Source organism: Pelodiscus sinensis, chromosome 3, assembly GCF_049634645.1.
Source record: "Pelodiscus sinensis isolate JC-2024 chromosome 3, ASM4963464v1, whole genome shotgun sequence".
In the NCBI taxonomy this organism is placed as follows: Eukaryota; Metazoa; Chordata; order Testudines; family Trionychidae; genus Pelodiscus; species Pelodiscus sinensis.
The window spans coordinates 199821004-199840457 of record NC_134713.1 but is presented as its reverse complement, the minus strand read 5'-3'; the positions used below and the strand labels follow the sequence as shown (position 1 = coordinate 199840457).

The 19454-nt window shown below is 57.6% G+C and overlaps 1 protein-coding gene across 2 annotated transcripts; it reads right to left on the bottom strand.

Annotated features, from left to right (window-relative positions):
• Positions 1–4237: 4237 nt before the first annotated feature.
• On the bottom strand, positions 4238–18009 carry CNPY3 (canopy FGF signaling regulator 3). Of its 2 annotated transcripts, none has more exons than XM_075925903.1 (6): positions 17739–18009; positions 14155–14278; positions 11199–11295; positions 9502–9624; positions 9165–9282; positions 4238–8605 (listed from the first exon to the last, which is right to left on the bottom strand). In XM_075925903.1, the coding sequence occupies exons 1-6, from the start codon at positions 17860–17862 to the stop codon at positions 8376–8378; spliced, it is 816 nt and encodes a 271-aa protein (XP_075782018.1). In that variant the 5' UTR covers positions 17863–18009; the 3' UTR covers positions 4238–8375. The 2 variants fall into 2 exon arrangements, with proteins under 2 accessions (XP_075782018.1, XP_075782019.1); XM_075925904.1 differs by having other exon boundaries at positions 4238–8602.
• Between the last annotated feature and the right edge of the window lie 1445 nt (positions 18010–19454).

Genomic DNA, 19454 nt, shown 5'->3' with positions numbered 1-19454 from the left:
GCCGGGCCCCCAGCACCCCTGAAAACCCAGCAGAGACGCGTCGCCCTGGCCGGGCCCCCAGCACCCCTGAAAACCCAGCAGAGACGCGTCGCCCTGGCCGGGCCCCCAGCACCCCTGAAAACCCAGCAGAGACGCGTCGCCCTGGCCGGACCCCCCAGCACCCCTGAAAACCCAGCAGAGACGCGTCGCCCTGGCCGGGCCCCCAGCACCCCTGAAAACCCAGCAGAGACCCGTCGCCCTGGCCGGACCCCCAGCACCCCTGAAAACCCAGCAGAGACGCGTCCCCCTGGCCGGGCCCCCAGCACCCCTGAAAACCCAGCAGAGACGCGTCGCCCTGGCCGGACCCCCAGCACCCCTGAAAACCCAGCAGAGACCCGTCGCCCTGGCCGGACCCCCAGCACCCCTGAAAACCCAGCAGAGACGCGTCCCCCTGGCCGGGCCCCCAGCACCCCTGAAAACCCAGCAGAGACGCGTCGCCCTGGCCGGGCCCCCAGCACCCCTGAAAACCCAGCAGAGACGCGTCCCCCTGGCCGGGCCCCCAGCACCCCTGAAAACCCAGCAGAGACGCGTCCCCCTGGCCGGGCCCCCAGCACCCCTGAAAACCCAGCAGAGACCCGTCGCCCTGGCCGGACCCCCCAGCACCCCTGAAAACCCAGCAGAGACGCGTCGCCCTGGCCGGGCCCCCAGCACCCCTGAAAACCCAGCAGAGACGCGTCGCCCTGGCCGGACCCCCCAGCACCCCTGAAAACCCAGCAGAGACCCGTCGCCCTGGCCGGGCCCCCAGCACCCCTGAAAACCCAGCAGAGACGCGTCGCCCTGGCACCCTGACTCAGCTAGGGACAAGCCAGCCTTCCAGCCCCCTACTGGGGCTTTTCCTGGCGTTCCGATTCACAGCACAACTAGCCCGCTGACTAGTTCCCTCTTTCCTTGCTCCAGCGTAGGCCTTTGGTGAGAGGCCGGGACGAGGTGATCTGCAGGCACTGGCCCCCTCCTGGAGACATGGCTTCAGCGGGCTGGGGCCTGTATGGCTTTGGGAAGAACTTTGCAGCGACTCCCCCCCCCCCAGCTGCATGTGTAACCATTCTTGTCTGGCACATTACCCATTTCCCAGGGCTCACGTCCCTCCTCCCCTGAGAGGTTACATCCAGTCCCAACCCACCAGAACACAAAAACCATTCATGGCAGACGATGACCCCAAACCTAGGTACCCAATAAATAAGGTCGCTCAAGGATCTGGCAAGAAATTGCCATCACGGTGGCACCAACTACCAGCAATACGCCTTGTTCTTAGTCACCCACCAGGCTCTAACTTGGGCTACTCTGCTGTGGTCCCCCGCCGGGACTCTGCGGCTGCCCGTGTCAGATACCCCAAGGGCTGCAGGGGGAGGTGTAGGAGCTGGCTGGGCCACTGGAGGCTTCCCTCCTGCAGCAACCTGCATGGAAACCGAAGGGAGGAGCACAGACTGTAGGCAAAGGGAAGTCAGGCTGTGCCCACAGGGCTGCAATGCTGGCTGCAGAGAGATCTAACAAAAATCGTTCTCTTGATAAAAAAAGCCAGTCTAGTTTTATAACGACGGAGTCCTCTAATGTTACGGCCCAGTGCACACATCAGGCAACACACAGCAGCCCCACACGCTGCAAATCCCCAGCACAACTGCCCATTGGTGGTTGGCTTCGTGACACTCCTGGGCTATGGCTACACCGTGCATTGGTGCACAATAAGATATGCAAATGAGGTGCAGAGATGAATATTGCTGTGCCACATTTGCATACCTAATGAGCTGCCATTTGGGGGCACGGGCTTTTGCGCAAGAAAGAGCTGTCTACATTGCTCCTCCTTGAGCAAAAAAACCCCTTGCACAGAGCTGTTCTTCCTGAAAATAAGCGGCCGAACGGCTCTGCGCCAGAGGGTTTTTTTGTGCAAGAAGGAGCAGTGTAGACAGCTCCTCCTTGCGCAAAAGCCCGTGCCCCCAAAATGGCAGCTCATTAGGTATGCAAATGAGGCACAGCAATATTCATCCCTGCACCTAATTTGCATATATCATTGCACAACAATGCACAGTGTAGACATAGTCCAGGAGCGGAAAGGGAAGGGACAGAGCCAGCCTCAAAGTGCGGATTGCACCAGAGCTTTTGGGGACAGCACATTCAGCCCTCAGGCCACAAAGACTAGACACACCTGGCCTGAGCTCTTGGATCCAGGTAGGCGGCGTGTGGAAATCACGGCCACGGGTTCTGTAATCACCGGTGTCTAGATCCGTTGCCTTTCAGTTCCACACTGGCTCTTTGCTGTTTCTGTATTAGAGACAAAGCATTTGCCTCCTCTACGGCCTCCTCCTCCTCCAGAGTCTTGTCCAAAGAGGCACTTGGTTGCCTGGGAGCTACGGAGGCCCAGAGGTTCCCGCTCCTCCTCATTCCACCCTCCTGAACTATCCCTTTCCGCTCCCTGCAGCCTCAGCTGTCTCTTCCTTTCCAGGGAGCCCCATGGCTTATGCTTTGGAGACGCATTAGGGCTGTCTACACTGGCACCATCTTGTGCCAGAAGTATGCAAATGAGGCTAAGCGTGGACTATCACCAAGCCTCATTTGCATCTCTAATGAGCTGCCATTTTTGCAGAAGAGGCTCTTGCGCCAGAAGGAGCTGTCTACACTGCCCCTTCTTGCGCAAGAAAAACCCTCTTGCACAATGCCACCACGCTGATTATTTCCAGGAATAAGGGCATGGTGCAAGAGGGCTTTTCTTGCGCGAGAAGGGGCAGTGTAGACAGCTCCTTCTGGAGCAAGAGCCTCTTCTGCAAAAATGGTGGCTCATTTGCATATCTAATGAGGCTCAGCTTAGCCTCATTTGCATATTTCTGGCACAAGATCGCACCAGTGTAGACATAGCCTAGGGGTGGCTGGGTGGGAATACTAGGCCAGCTGCCTGCTCAGGGCTCTACCAGCATGAGCACTGGCTCCCCATTCCGGCTCTGTGTGTCTCCTTAGCAAACAAGAGCTAGAAGACCCAGGCATGGGGCACTCGTGGAAGGGGGATGTAGTAGGGCAGGACAGCGCTTCAGTAAATGTAGCATTCACTGGTGTGGGGTCCTGGCAGCCCTCCTGCTCTGCCCGGGATGATAAGCGCTCAGCTGCCTGCGTTTTCATAGGCTCCCTCAGTGCATCGCGCCAGCTCTGCGCAGGGAGACAAGCCCCCAGCCTTAGGTAAGATACAAAGGCACCTGCGCCAGCTTTATTGTTGAACGAAGTACTTTAATGGTTGTCAGTAGCCAGATAGCCTTCGGGCCCCTGTGTATTTATACCCAGGACAATGGACGGGTGAAATCCATACTATCATCCCCTAGGCCGGCCAAAGGGTTAAGTCGTGGTACCCCAATATTTATAGACAGAAGCGAGCAATCTATGCTACACACTGTACGTATCATCTTATGCACTAATGACATGGTCAGTCCCTCCCCTTGGACTTTCCTCCAAAGCCTTCACTGCCCCTTGCTCTGCTTTTACTGGTTTCAAACTATTTTCTCACGTACCCAGCTGGGTGGCCCTGATGGCAGGTATTTACCTACTTGGTGTGCTTCTAGCCATGCCAGCAGCTCTAGCGCGGAGACACAGGCCTCGCAGGCAAATGGCTGCTTTTGACATGTCCCCTTACGCAAGATGTTGACATTCCCTTATCTAGAAAGGGGGCCACAAAACAGTGTTTAGCCGACTGGGTGGCCTTCACCTAACGCCTTCCAGGCAGGCAGTCCCACAAGCTTTTAAACAAGTCCGGTTTGGTTCTTCTGAAAGGGATTTTTTCCAGATCTCCCTTTCCCTGACATCCGGCTTTGGCTTGTTCCACTTCGGGACTTTTCTCCCAAAAGTTTTCCAGGGGAAGGAATTTCCATTTCTCGGCCGACTGTAGCAGAGCATGAAGCGTGCACAGGCTATTCCCGAGATACAGATGAGCAGGAGGGCTGTTAAGCTCTGCCTTTGCCTTTTCATTGGCCAGACTGTCTACTGCTTTCAGCCATCTCAGATACATTTCAGCAAGTCCCGGTCTTGGGACTTCTGTTTGCACTGTGTCGCCCAGGCGTCTAACTCCCCTTCTTCCGTTGCAGGAGGGGAAGTAGTCACACTGTCGGACAACCTCATTCTTAGAGCGGTGTCAATTCATAAACCCCATAGGGGCCTAGGAGTCAGGTTCAATCCCAGCAGGGAAGAGGCGAGATCGGCAAATACCCTTACACAGAGCCAACCGTTAACAACATACGGAGTTTATTTAAAAGTAACTGCAAATCGCATACAAGAACCAAGTCAGGAGGAAACTATGCAGCCGTTCGCCTGGTTCCCATAGGACCACCAAGCCCTCGTACACAAGAGTTTGCAATGGAGTGATAGGGCCCTCGCTGGTTAGGATTCACAACATTGCCAGCCGGGGAGGCGAGGGAAGAGCTAATCGAAGCACCATACAGAAGTCTTCCTGCTCTGTTCCCAGGAGCTGGGCTCTGTAACACCGGCCAGCCCACAGAACTAGGCTGGTATCAGCCACAAGCCAGGGAAGAACATGACACATCTGCCCTATGCTGGCCAGAGCAGCAAACATGCCTCCCCCGCAAAGCAGCAGGGGACTTGTGCAAACGCCCCCGGAGCTCGCCAGCCCCGCGGGAAGCCAACAGGGCTCAAGGCCGGGCAGGCGCCTAGGAGCCAGGGGGACCGAAACAAACCCCCGTTTCGGTGGCAGGGCTGCAGGCTCCAGGTAGGAGGCTCCAGGAGCTTTACCGGAGGCTGGTCTCTAGAGAAGGCCCACACGGCCCTCCCGTGGTCCCTGCTTCCTCATGGGGCGAGTGCTGCACTCGGCCAGCTTACACGGCTATGAAGAGCGGGGGCTTGCCTGGGGGAGCAGCTGGCCTAGCACAGCTCGCTGCTACCTGTGAAGGGCCAGTCGACCTTCCTGGGAACGGGCACCCCCTGGCAAACTGCACCCGCAGTAATTCTCTAAGACACGGGGGGGGGGGGAGGGGGGCGGATCTGCAGCCCAGTGTACACGAGGGTAGCTGCATTTCTGGGGCGGGGAGGGGGTGTGACTGCTTGGCTTAGACCCTGCTGGGATGGGCACGTCAGACACGTCCAGAGTGCAATACAGGAGAACTGCGGGAAGTGAGGTTCCTGCACAGGCCGGCCCCACTGCACCCCCAGCGGATTGTCTAGCCCAACAGGCTTTGGTGTGCGTGTAACCCAAAGCCCCTCACACGAAAGGCGAGACCTTAAAGCGCACCAGAGCCAGAAGGTTCACAAGCAAAGACCCGGAGCCGGCTTCAAGCGGGGCCATCAGCTAGGAGCCTGCAAGTGACTATGCAACGGAGGCGGCAGGGTGCTTGCAGAAGAATCCTGTTTCAGAGCAGGGGTGCTTGGTAGATACATGGGGCGTCCCGGGGGACAAAGCTCAGGGGAGGAGGTGAGAGGCTGCCACGTGCAGCAGGAAAAGGTTCTTCACGGATATGAGGATCAAGAAGCGGCAGCCCCATTGCAGAGAAACCCTGCCCTGGGGATGGGGGCTGAGACCATCTCGCCACCTCTAGCGCCTCTCCAGCGAGAGGAAGAAGCCCTGTGTCCCCCCAGAAAGGGGCCCCCGCAGTGCCTTGGATAGGAGAGCCCGGGCTGCGGGTGGGCCATCAGTTCCTGCGTGGCAGGAATCGGCAGAGGGAAAAGCCAGCCTGCTTTGGAAGCCAAGGGCAGGGGACCAGAGGCCTCGCAGGGAGCCCGTTGCCACTTCGGACCCTGGTTGTCAGACTGCGGGTTGGGAGCCCACAGCGGGTCAGTCGTGACCCTCTTTTAGGGGGGGCGCAGGGCTGGCATTAGATTTGCTGGGGATGAAGCCAGAGCCCCACACCTCAGGGCTGGTGTTCCCAGGCCTTCTGCTTGAAGCTGGCGCCTTTGGTCCCAGTGTCGGGGTCACATAGTAACTGTTCTCATCAGAAGGGGGCCGGGGAGCAGCGAAGGCTGGGAACCCCCCCAAGGGAGCCGTGGCCCACGGAGCCTAGGAGCCAGAATGCAGGCGGGAAACCTCCCCTGCCCTTCCACAGCTCTTGCATAGAGCCCGTCCCCATCCGCTGGACGCACTGGCCGGGGAAGGGGGCTGCAGCTACCGCTGGGAGCCCCCCCCCCCCGCAACCACACGGGGAGACGTTTTTATGTGCACCACCGACAAACAAAACAAAGCAGCCGCACGAGCCCACGGCCTGCAGGGAACACTGGCCCCCACCCAGCCAGGAGCAGCGACCTGCGCTCCCTGGCTTCTGCCAAGGCTGCAGCCCCCTTTTCCCCACGCAGCAGCCGCCCGTTCTCCACGGGCACGTTACTAGCTCCCTTGTGCCCCCCTTCAGTGTCCCCACGCACCGTGGAAGCCTTCCCATCCCGCAGGGCGGAGAGCTCCTGCCTGGCAATTACAAAGCAACGCACTGAGGCCGGCCCTTCGTTTGGCTCTGCCCAGGGCCTCCGCTGTGGCCGTGGGAGGCGGGTGGAGCCCGGCCCCACTCAGCACCTGTCGCTCACCTGGACATCGCTGGCTGGCCAGGGGCAATGCCGCTGCAGCGCCGAGCGGGAGGCGTTAGTGCCGAGAAGCAGATGCCGATGCCTAGCAGTAGCTGAGCGCCCGCGTAGGCGAAGAGGCCAGTCCCACACCAGGCGTGGGACAAGGGGAAGCCCCATTATTTGTCAAGAGAAAAACGAGAGGCAAGGCGGCTGCGTGGGGACGAGAAGGGCGAAGGGGAGCCGAGAAGAACCGTCCAGCAGAGCAAGCGTGGGCAGCCACGGGCTCTGGGCTTGCCTGCCCAGACCGCCAGAAGAGGCCACGCCCTCGCATCGGGTGACAGACTCCTGCGTGCGGCTGCCCAGAACGGAGAGGACAAACGCTCCGGTCACAGCAGGTAGTCCCATTCATCCCCCCCGCCGTACCCACCCCACCCCCGCTGCAGTGGGTGGGCCACCCTGCAGAATTACATCGCAGCAGGAAGTGCGATAAAGCTGCCTGGCCATAAAAAAAAAAATTCTTCCAAGCTGTGTGCGACTGCGTCTCGTGGGGCAGGGCCAGAGCCCTGCATCACAACCCTGGTAAAACAATCCCCCCCATCACGAGACCCCTGGGGTTTTCTTTGACTGGAGCCTCTCGGGTCGCACGGCGGTGCTGGTGCCCGGGAGAGGGAAGCAGGAGTCGCTCACTGGCCTGCAAAGCAGGGTCCGCCCCACCAGGCTCACCCCGCGGGAACGTTCCGGGACACGCGCCCCACGCGGGTGAGACGCGAGCGCGCTCGGGAACACGCCTGCTGCCCCCAGAGCCGCCATCTCAGCACACTGCAGCGCCGAGAGCACAGCTCAGCCCGGCCGGACGGGACCAGACCTAACCCCACGCCCCAGCAGGGGTCCCCATGTGCGTAGATAAGCGGTTGCGCTGGCGGGATGCTCCCAGGCATGCGCAAGAGGAGCAGTCAAGGAGAGCTGGCTGGCACTCCAGGCCACGGCGGGTCCTGCCTTGGGGGCGGGGGTGCAAACAGCTACTGGCACTTCCAGAGAACACCACCACCTAGCAAAGCGCTGCACAGAGCACACCCCCGAGTCTCTCCTGCAGAGCAAGAGCGCAGCAGCGACAGCACGTCCTAGTGCAGGCAGCACAAGCTAGACCAAAAGCAACAGGGCATTAGCCGAGGGCCCCTCTGCTACCAGCCCAAACTGAGGGCTGCCAGGGAGCTGGAACAGCTGCTCCTGAATGGAACGGTCCTAAGGGGGGGGCTTGCAGAGAGGGAGGATAACTCACAATAGGACTCCAGGAAGCACAGTGGGGCTGCCTGGCATGTGGGGGGGGTTCAGGACTGGGCCCAGCCTCCTGGAATAGCATGTCCTGGCCTACAAGCCACTGCCACGTTGTCTGCTCCAGCTGCAGACAAATCCAAGGGCTCCTCCGTGAGCCAACCAGCTTCCCCTCCCCGCCCCGCCCCGGCAGTCACGCTGGGCAAGAGGCAGCAGGAGAGAGGAGCAGAAGGCAGGATCCGCATTGTCCAGGGAGTATTAACGGGAGTTGAACACGCTCCACATACTCAGGAAGGCATCTCCTGTCCAGGGGGCTCTGCCGGCCTCATTCACCCCACATCCGCGATCCAGGCAGTGCTGCTGCTCACGGAAATGCTGATTAGCTATGGCAAGACTGGCCAAGACCTTCGCCCAGCAGGGAGGGGCTGCCGCCCTTGGGGCAATACATTGGAAGAGCTCTCATTAGTTTCCCTTCAGTAAATCGGGTGGCGGGCTTGACGATACAGTCCCCAGAGCGCATCCAGTATCCCAGGTGTCCAGAGCATCCGCAGGCAGACTCACAGGCTGCCGTAAGGACAGCGGCGTCCCAGACGCTACAGCTCGTCAGCTGCACTGTGCGCAAGGGACGCTTTCGGCTGGATCTCCTCCTCCTCCAAGCTCCCTTCAGCACCTGGGTCCGGGGGCCTTTGTGCTTCCTCCACCTTGTTCCTCTTTTTCTTCTCTGCAGCCTTCTTGTTCTTGCCACCTTTCTTCTTGGTCTTCTTCTCCCCGGACAATGCTACATCTCCCTTCTTGCTGGACCACTGCTCTGCCAGGCAGCCTGCTGGGACGACACCACAGAGATAAGGGAAGAGGGAAGCAGTCAGCTTTCCTCTCCCCACCATGCAAGCAAATGATAGTAATAGGTAGCAGGTTTAAAAACAAAAGCAAGTTTTTCTTCAGGCAGCGCAGTGTCAACCTGTGGAACTCCCTGCTAGAGGATGTTGTGAAGACCAGGATTAGCAGGGTTCAAAAAAAGATCTAGATAGCCTAGAGGTTAGGTCCATTAATACTTATTAGCCAGGATGGGTAGGATTGGTGTCCTTAGCCTTTGTCGGAGGCTGAAAATAGGTGACAGGAGAGGGATTGCTTGATGATTCCCTGTTCTGTTCATTCCCTCTGGGGCACCTGGCATTGGCCACTGTCGGCAGACAGGACACTGGGTTGGATGGACCTTTGGTCTGACCCAGTCTGGCTGCTCTTATAGTCTCCCTCATGCCCACACTAAGATAATGTTTCAAAGATTTTCAGGCCCCTCCGCCACACCCATCACCCTGGCATCGGGGCGTTCTGCCCCTGCTTGGAGGCCAATGCTCCCTTGTATCCGCTGGGGTCAAACTCACTCGTGTCTTTCCCTTTCAGCACATGGTTCGCACAGAGAAACTGAGCCAGATCTTCCTGCTGGTGATGCCTGTACCAGTCCTCGATCACGTCTTCGAATTCCTCCACCATCACGTCGCACTAGTGCGGAGAGAAAGCACAGTCCCGCTCGCCTTCCTGCCAACCCCACAAGCAAGCGCCGCTCCAGGACCAGCAGCCCACCAAACAACCCCCCACCAAGTCAGCTCTCCCCGAGCTGCCTGCGCCCAGCAGCAAGGCACTCTGCACCCCAGCCCCCCGCCATTACACTACACTGCACCGCAGCCCTCCTCCCCCAAGCCAGTGCCGCCTGCACGGTACCTGCTTCTTGAGGTCGGCCACTTCAGCCGAGGTCTCGTTCCACAGCTCGTAGGGGATGTCCATCACTACTTTCACCCCCTTGTGCACCAGGTTGTGCAGGGTTTCAAAGGTCTCCGACATTCCCTACGGAGACACAGCCACCGGAGTGAATCCCCCTTGGGTAGGGGCAGAATCCCAGCTCCACTCGCACACAACTCCCGCATGAGCCGCCGGGAACTCAGGGAGAGAGGGGAACTCACACCAGCTCCCAGCTTGACAGGAGGAGCAGCATCCCGTGCCAGGCCGCGTGAAGGGGGAAGCCTAGGGGCAGAACAGCCCACTCACTTGTCAGGAGGGTGTCAGAGCCTTGCTTTACCTTCTACCTCCCCAGCACAGCATCCTGCAGCCCCTGCGGGAGTGGGCCCTACTGTGCTTGCCGGCCTACAGACGTGTCACCAAAGATGCCAGCTGGAGGAGGAGGGCTGGGGAGGCCAGGACCCTGGTTAGACGTTGTGCTTCCATGCCCGAGTGAACACAGGACTTTCCTCCAGGGAGCAGACACGGTGGATGATTCCCTGGCAGTGTCCTGGTGCAAGTGGGTCTAGAGGGAGAGTTTGAAGGGGGGGGGGCGGCTGCCGGGTTCAGTCTGGGAAGGGGGGGGGTCCACACACAAGGGGTGGAGAGGGAGTAGCTGCATCCCTGGTGAAGTGGAGGGGGAGGGTCTCACCGAAAGGTTCTCAGTGGGGCAGGGGAGGAGGGAGCCGGGCGAGGGACCCGGAGGAGGGGAGGGAAGCGAGTCGGAGCGAGGGTCAGAGAAGGTCCCAGTGGCCCGGTGTCAAAGGGCTGGCGGCCCGTGGGAGAGCCCCGGCGCTGGCCCTGATGAGGCCTGGTGGTCTGAGCAGGGAAAGAGGCGGGACGCCAGCAGCTTTCCAGAGGAAGTAGGGGTAGGACTCGGACGAGAGCAGAGAGGGGATTGCTACAGGGATGGCCTGAGGCGGATGTCGCCGTGAGGTAGGGCACAGCAGCTGGCTCCCCTGTGGCTAAAGCCGCAGGTCACGCAGCCCCTGCCTCTTCCACCACAGGCACGATCCAGCCGGAGGCTGCGCGAAACGCCTTGGGGAAAGGCAAACTCCACCACCTCCGATTGGATCTCTGGGACGCTCTGCCTCATTGTGCACAGGCCTTGCCAATGTCCTGGCTTCACAGCTGTCCCTGCCCCCCGGCTAGGGGATCCCCGGCAGGCACAGAGCAAACGCACAAGGGGTAGTCAGGAGGACGGGCCAGCCTGAGCTTTCACATTTCTGGACCAGCGATCTCCGCCTACGCTCGCAAATGGAACCGTTCGTCCGCATCCAATCCCCGAAGGCAGATGCCACTCAGCACACACCCATTACACCAGGCGGCTGCCCCAGCCCATCCGGAGCACCCCCCTGCCCCAGCCATGAGCACAGGGCTGCGACACCCCCTCACCCGGCTTCCCGGTGGCATGCTACTCCCCAGAGGCGCTATGGGGAGAAGACGAAACTAACAAGTTGAAGAATGTGGGGGCAAGGGGGGGGGGGTAAGTAACTTCCGCCAGGAGCTATGCCTGGGAGTCTGTCTCAGGCACAGAGCAAGGACACTAACCTCAATGCTCTCGGCAAGGCCAGGCCTAGAGGAGATGGGCTGGGGGCATCGGACGCGAGCTCCAGCGAGAGGGAATGAGTGACGGGACAAACCTTCGCAAACCTGTTACTGCCAGTTCTCTCTTTGTGCAGGTTGTAGTCCAACAGCCTCTTGCAGATGGTCTCGGTCACCTCGATCAGACGGATGTCCCTGCCCGGAGGAGAAACTGGTGAGAAGGGGAAGGGTTTAGTACTGCTCCCCGAGCAAGGTACCGCCTGCTAACGGGGCTAGAGAAACTCCAGCCGGAGGACCAAGCCTTCTCTCTAGCGACAGACGTCACAGCAGGGAGCTGGGCGACGGCTCGTCTCTGCAGCTACTGGGGTTTCTACCCGCTTGCCGGTCCTGGGCCCGGCTCGAAAGCGCCACGGTTCAGACGGTATCAGCCTCGCCATGGCAGGCGTCTGACCGACTGGAAAGCACAGCCCGGCTCTCTGCAAGCACCAAAGGGAGAGGCCCCGCTGACCTCCAGCTACTGTGGAGGGGTGGGGGCTCCCCTTCCTCCAGCAGGCTATTGAAAGGAAGGACGGTCTCCTCCACCACCGCTTCCTAGCAACTGCGGGAGATCTAACAACTCCATGCCTCCCCACAGGCGCCTGCAAGGGAGGCCTCTCTGTTGCTGAAACCTCCACTACAGCCTTCATTTCCTGGGCCCTCAGCCCACGGGGCTGGCACCTGAGCCGGCCCTTTGCCAAGCAGCAGCAGCAGAATGGCAGGAAGATTCGAAGGGGCATGTCTGCCCCCCAGAGGCCTGAGCGGTAGCTGCAAAACCTCCTCTGTCTGGTCCACGCTGCTGCACGTGAAAGCTCTGAGCAACAGACTGGAGCTAGGTGCTGTAGACTCAGGCAATGCACATCTGGCAGGTCATCTATGCAATCTCGAGGGCTCAAAAAGCTTAACGTACAGCCCCCAGCTCAGACTCCAGGTACCTCTCGCAAATTCAATTACAATATCTCGCTGGTGCCTCAAGTTGCTCATCCAGCATTGTTACTGTGACACCCAAAAGCAGAGCGAACGAAGAGTGCGTTTACTGTGTGTGCGGTACCCTGCGTACACAGCAGCCTCCCTCGATGACCAGAGCCAGTTTCCTCTCTCTGTACCTCCATTTCCTCAAAATGGCAGGGGAGAAAAACATTTGGGGAGACGAGTGGGCCAAGATGGACCCATGGCCTGGCTATTCTGCAGCTGGAAGGGTAATGTCACACTTGGCTGGATAGACCCTCGGCTGGGCTAGCACGCGACACACACACGCAGCCACAGTGGCGGAGGCAGGCTAGCTGACCAGAGTACAGATTGATAGTCGTGGACAGGCTTGTACTTGGGGCAGCTAGCCGGTACTGCCCCACTCACTGCTGTTTGTAGCAGGCCCTCTCGATCAGCGTGAGCACGGGAAATCAACCCTGCAGCCCCAATGCAGAGCTAGGCTGGGGGCCAGGTGACATCTCTAGAGTTCTTCAAGCGACTGGATTTCAAAGGATCGTACGCTCAGGAATAATGCCATTCGGTTAGAACATTCACAGCTTCCCACGTCAGCAGGCCTGCCTCCTCCCACAGGAAGACAAGCTGCTGAGGGATTCTGAAGCAATAACTCTTCCCCAGGAACACACTGGGTCTGTTTATCAGTGCGCCCCTTCTCAGAGGCCTGCGAGAAAAGGTGGCTTTTGCAGCACGGCCGGAAGCTCACAAGGCCTGGCTGTGGCAAACCAAGGGCTGGGAAGCTATTTTCAAAGTCAACAGGTTCTCAGAGAGCTTGCTACCAGGAGCCCCTGCCCACTTCCACTTCAAGGGCTCCGGCCTGAGCACCTCTGCTGATTGTGGCACAGCTGTGTCCCAGAGGGGGGCAAAGGGGACCCACAGCATTGGGGGTTCTAAAGTTACAGTCACAACTTTGAACCCCACCCAGAACCATACTGCCAGCCAGTGCAGATCCCAGAAAAGCAGACTAGTGGGTTACCTGTGCAAAACACATTCTAAGGAGCAGGCAGGTGCCTTGGCTAAGCCTCAACTCAAACTGTCTCTATATGCAGCCACAAGAGGCGCTAACGGCCTTGACAAAAATCAAGCCTAACAGTAAGAGGGTCCATGGAAGCAGAAATTCTGCAGAAAGTGAAGGCCTGGGCCCCCTTCCCCTTGCTAAGAAAAGCCGCACCTTGGCAAGCGTATGTTCCAAGTCCTATTAGCCAGGAGACTGCCTGAGGGCTCCGGTCAGGGTCGTGTGTTCTGCAGCTCTTACCTGCTCAGCTGGGAGGGCTAGTAACCCTGAAGAGGTGAGCCGAACGTACCTAGTGCAGTGACATCTGCCCACACTGGCAGAATCTGAAGCAGGTTTAAGGAAGCGCGCCACTGATCTCGCTGGAGCTGAATAATGACTATTTAAATTCCAACTTAGGCTCCTACTTCCCCTTGACCCAGCCCATGCGGTTATCCTAAATCCCCAGATGGCTAAAGCCACCATAAACTTCTCCGCTTCAGCTTACAGAACCCTCACCTTTGTCTGCCAACTTCTGCAATGAGACAGCTGAGGCCCATTGGGAATCCAGTGTGTTGGGAGAGCGTAAGATAAATGGAATTTAGCAGCAGTGACCCTGGCCCAAAGAGCTGATGACCCCATTAACATTTATGAAAAAAAAAAAGTAGTAAGAGAAGCTGCCAGAGAATTGCCAGAATTCTGCAGAGAGCCAGCAGCTGAACCTCAGTCCAGCTTCCAGCAGATGATGGAGATCCTGTGTTAGGCCTGTCCAAGACTGCTAAGCTCAAAACCAACCTCTGTGACTGTGCTTTGGAGCTGCGATTCTTGGTAACATGCAGAGCAGCACCACTGCCCTCAAACCCAGCTAGGGGCTCAACATGCATCGTACCTTGCCCACACAAACAACTCCGGACAAGACCTAAGCAGCCTTTGCCCCAAAGTGTGATAGGTGGCCAGACCACCTGCTGCTCGCAAGTGCTCTTTGTGAAAGCATTTATTAATCCAGGGGCGCAGCAAAGACGGCCACTGAGTGATTCACTTACGATTGCGTGTACTTGATCCCTGATCCCTTTCCATCTAGAAAGCCATACTTCGTGTCAATCACCTCCTTCGTCTTCCCAGTTTCCTCAAAGGCAGATTTCAGCTCTAGTGCCACATATTTACACACTGGAAAAGAGAAAACAGAAGCAGGTTAGTGGGCACACTGAACCGTACTGCTCTCCTAAGGATCTGGCATGTTTTAGGTACAAGTCGGTCATTTCCAGCAAGTCGGGGCATTTTAGAAACAGATGCTTGGAGTAAAACATGCCTCTAACTAAAGCACCCACTGTAGCTTGCTTTCAGGGAACACTCTATAATTATTTGACACACAAAACCAGACACCCTCCAGCTACTGTGTCAGAGAGGGAATTTCTATTCCAGAGATTTTTTTGGTTGACAAATCAGCGAACTATTGTGTAACTGCTAACCAAGAAACACTTCAGTCAGTGCTTAATGGTTCCACCCCCCAGAGCAAGCAGTTCACTGGTCTCTGGAAAGAGCATCTTCGCAGGCAGGCTTGCAAACCTAGTGAGGAGGGCTTTAAACTAGGTTCGTCGGGGGACAGTGACCAAAGCCCTGAGGTAAGTGAGGAAGTCGGATACTGGGAAGAAACACAAGGAGGAATGAGCAACAAGGGAGGACCCCTGATTCGGATGGAGAAGGTCGGGCGATCAACTGGTTATTTAAGGTGTTTGTACACAAATGCAAGAAGCCTGGGAAACAAACAGGAAGAATTAGAAGCCCTGGCCCAGTCAAAGAACTATGGTTTGATTGGAATAACGAGACTTGGTAAGATGATTCACATGACTGGAGCGCTGTTGTGGAAGGGTATAAACTGTTCAGGAGGAACAAGCGGGGGAGAAAAGGAGGAGGAAGAGTTGCATTGCATGTAAGAGAGCACTATGAGTCTCGGAGATCCAGTATATAGACGGAGAAAAGACTGTTGAGAGTCTCTGGGTTAAGTTTAGAGGTGGAAGCAACAGGGGTGATGTTGTGGTTGGTGTCTGCTATAGACCACCAGATCGGGTGGATGAGGTAGACGTGGCTTTCTTCAGACAACTGAGAGAAGCTTCCAGATCGCAGGCCCTGGTTCTTATGGGCGACTAATCATCCTGACATCTGTTGGGAGACCAATACGGTAGTACACAGACAATCCAGGAAGTTTTTAGAGAACGTTGGGGCTAACTTCTTGGTACAAGTGCAAAAGGAACCGACCAGGGGCCGTGCGCAGCTTGACGTGCTGCTCACAAACAGAGAGGAACTAGTTGGGGAAGTAGAGGTGGGTAACAACCTGGGAAACAGTGATCATGAGATGGTGGATTTCAGGATCCTGACCAAAGGAAGAAAAGAGAGCAGCAAAATACACACCCTGGCTTCAGAAGCACAGATTTTGACTCCCTCAGAGAACTGATGGGCAGGATTCCCTGGAATGCTGACATGAAGGGGAAAGGAGTCCAGGAGAGCTGGCAGTATTTTAAAGAAGACTTATTAAAGGCACAGGAGGAAACCATCCCAATACGCAGCAAGAAAAGCAATTACGGTAGGCGACCAGATTGGCTTTCCAGGGAAATCCTTGGGAGCTTAAACACAAAAAGGAAGCTGACAAGAAGTGGACAGACGACTAGGGAGGAGTATAAATATATTGCTCGAGAATGCAAGGGAGTTATCAGGAAGGCAAAAGTGCAATTGGAAGTGCAGCTAGCAAGGGATGTGAAGGATAACAAGAAAGGTTTCTCCAGGCATGTTAGCAATAAGAGGTGATGAGAGAGGGTGTGGGGCCCTTATTGGATGAGGGAGGTAACCTAGTGACAGATGATGTGGGGAAAGCTGAAGTACTCAATGCTTTCTTTACCTCTGTCTTCACGGACAAGGTCAGCTCCCAGACAAATGCATTAGGCAATGCAACATGGGATGAAGGTGGACAGCCCTTGGTGGGTAAAGAACAGGTTAGGAACTATTTAGAAAAGCTAAACATACACAGATCTATGCGTCTGGATTGAATGCCTCTGAGGGTACTGAGGGAATTGGCAAATGTCATTGCAGAGCCTTTGGCCATTATCTTTGAAAACTGATGAGGTTCAACAACGACAAGTATAGAGTCCTGTACCTGGGATGGAAGAATCCCAAGCACGATTACAGGCTGGGGATCGAATGGCTAAGTAGCAGTTCAGCAGAAAAGGACCTAGGGATTACAGTGGATGAGAAGCTGGAAAGAAGCCAATAGTGTGCCCTTGTAGCCAAGAGGGCTAATGGCATATTAGGGTGCATTAGGAGCAGCATTGCCAGCAGATCTAGAGATGTGAGTATTCCCCTTTACTCGGCTCTGGGGAGGCCACATCTGGAGTATTGTGTCCAGTTCTGGGCCCCCCACTATAGAAAAGATGTGAACGCATTGGAGAGGGTCCCGCGGAGGGCGACCAAAATGATTAGGGGGCTGGAGCACAAGGCCTATGAGGAGCGGCTGGGGGATTTGGGTTTGTTTAGTCTGCAGAAGAGAAGAGTGAGGGGGGATTTGATAGCAGCCTTCAACTTCCTGAAGGGAGGTTCCAAAGAGGATGGAGAGAGGCTGTTCTCAGTAGTGACAGAACAAGGAGCAACGGTCTCAAGTTGCAGTGGGGGAGGTCTAGGTTGGATATTAGGAAAAAGCTATTTCCCTAGGCAGGTGGGAAGCACTGGGCTGGGTTCCCTAGGGAGGGGGTGGAATCTCCATCCCTAGAGATGTTTAAGTCTCAGCTTGACAAAGCCCTGGCTGGGTTGATCCTGCCTTGGGCAGGGGGCTTGATGACCTCTTGAGGTCTCTTCCAGCTCTACGATTCTACGGATATTTCACACCACATCCGCCACTCTCCCCACACACACTTTGGCCTGATTCTCCCCCCGCCCTTACCACTTCCCCAATCTACGATTCCTCTTTTTCAGCACAGAATTTCCCCGACAGCACTAAGCTTTGGCTCTTGCTCCTTCTTGCTTAAAGGCCTTGCGCGGTGGCGCACTCCCCGCCCTCACCCCTCTGGGTGTAAGCCCTGACCACTGCCCGGAGAAGCAGCAGCTCCCTTCGGCCTTCCCCCCCGCCCCCCACGGTAGGACACGGGCTCCATGAGCCGCTGGCTGGAGGCGTCGCAAGTGAAGGGACCCGGGCAAGTCCTGTGGGGGGGGGGGGAGGGTCTCGCTGTCAGCGTGGGAACTGCGCCCCCCCCCCTTTCCGCCAGGGAAACCATGGACCCCTCCCCCGCACACAGGGCTGGGGCCCCCCAACAGCCCCCACAGGTGGCCAGGGTCAGTGCCCCCCCCCGCTCCCCTCCCCCCCGCCAGCCCCCCCGCTCCCCTCCCCCCCGCCAGCCCCCCCCGCTTCCCCCCCACTGCAATCCCCGCTCCCCTCCCCCCCGCCAGCCCCCCCCGCTTCCCCCCCACTGCAATCCCCGCTCCCCTCCCCCACGCCAGCCCCCCCCGCTTCCCCCCCACTGCAATCCCCGCTCCCCTCCCCCACGCCAGCCCCCCCACTGCAACCCCCCGCTCCCCTCCCCCCCGCCAGCCCCCCCACTGCAACCCCCCGCTCCCCTCCCCCCCGCCAGCCCCCCCCGCTCACCCTCGCACTTGCTGGGCAGCCGGACCCAGTCTCCGTCCTCGGCGGCGCGCGCGGGCGGGGCGGGGCCGAGCAGCAGCGCGGGGAGCAGCAGGAGCAGGCGGGCGGCGGGGCCCGGCTCGGCCATGGCGGGAGGGGGGGGTCCCACGAGGGACGCGGGCTGCGGGCGAGCGGCTCTTCCACGTTCACTTCCGGGAACCCGCCGGCGTCACGGCAGCGCGCCCAATCACGGCGCCGAGCGTGTCAGAGCCGGGCCAATGGGCGGGCGAGGAGGCCACCGCCCCGGCTGAGCCAGCCAATGGGCCAGCAGGAAGCGCTGCCGCGAGCTCCGCCAATCAGGAGCCCGCTTCGCTGCCTGGGTCCAGAAGGCGGGAATTCTGCTCCCTCAGGCCGCGGGGCGCCGCTTCCGGCCGGTGCGAGGCATTTAAATGAGGGGGAGGGGACAGCGTCAGTGGGCGGGGCTCTGGGCTGGGGAGGGGACAGCGTCAGTGGGCGGGGCTCTGGGCTGGGGAGGGGGACAGCGTCAGTGGGCGGGGCTCTGGGCTGGGGAGGGGAGAGCGTCAGTGGGCGGGGCTCTGGGCTGGGGAGGGGGAGAGCGTCAGTGGGGGGGGCTTTGGGCTGGAGAGGGGGTGTCTCAGTGGGGGGGGCTCTGGGCTGGAGAGGGGGTGTCTCAGTGGGGGGGGCTCTGGGCCAGGAAGGGGTGTCTCAGTGGGGGGGCTCTGGGCCAGGAAGGGGTGTCTCAGTGGGGGGAGCTCTGGGCCAGGAAGGGGTGTCTCAGTGGGGGGAGCTCTGGGCTGGAGAGGGAGTGTCTGTGGGGGGAGTTCTGGGCTGGAGAGGAGAGGGTGGTGCATTTTACTTAGTAAAATTTGGCAATCTAATCCATTTTTAATCTTCTTTCAGTTAAAACTGCAGCTACCTTGGTACATGCGTGACAGGCTAACTCAGACAGTCTAAGTGATGCTATTATTGATACCCGGTTTCAGAGTTAAGAGTTTTTAAATCTTCAGTTCACTGAAAAAATATGGCTCGTTGACTTACGCCTGGGACATTAGTAAAGGGTGGAACACACAGCGGTAAACAGGAGCCTCCTGCAACAACTGCAGTTTCAGCTGATTCAACTATTACTGCTGGCTGTAGCTATGCCAACGCAGAGGAAGTTAGGAGTGCAACCTGGGAAGCATGCGACTGAGCAGAACAAAGAAAGGGTGTAAAAATCCACAAGTATGATGAAAGTTACATTGAACTTGGTCTGGCGTGCCCTTCTTCACCAGTTTTAGAGACTGAACACAATTTAAAGACAAAGAGCTAAAAAGCAGTAAAAAAAAATTCTGCAAATTCTTACATTGGAAATGTAAATGCACTTCACACTTCATACTTTGAGTATGAGTGACTAAAACATGAAAACCACAGGTGGTTTTCTTATACCTGCTGTGAAAGCAGTAGTGAAAAAGCAGGAAAAAAACCATGATTCTTTATCCCTCTCCAATAACACTGGATCACGCTGCATTGCTGATATGGCTGAAAACATTCTCTTTCAGCTTGTGAAACACATTAGAAATAGTGATGATTATTCTATGCAATTCAACAAGTCTACAGATTTACCTAGCAGAGCTGATCTGTTGGTTCATGTTTATTATATGTATGAAAGTACCATACATCATAAAAAATTTCTCTTGTTGTCCCCTGCCTACCCAAACAGAAGAGATTTTTTCACCTCTT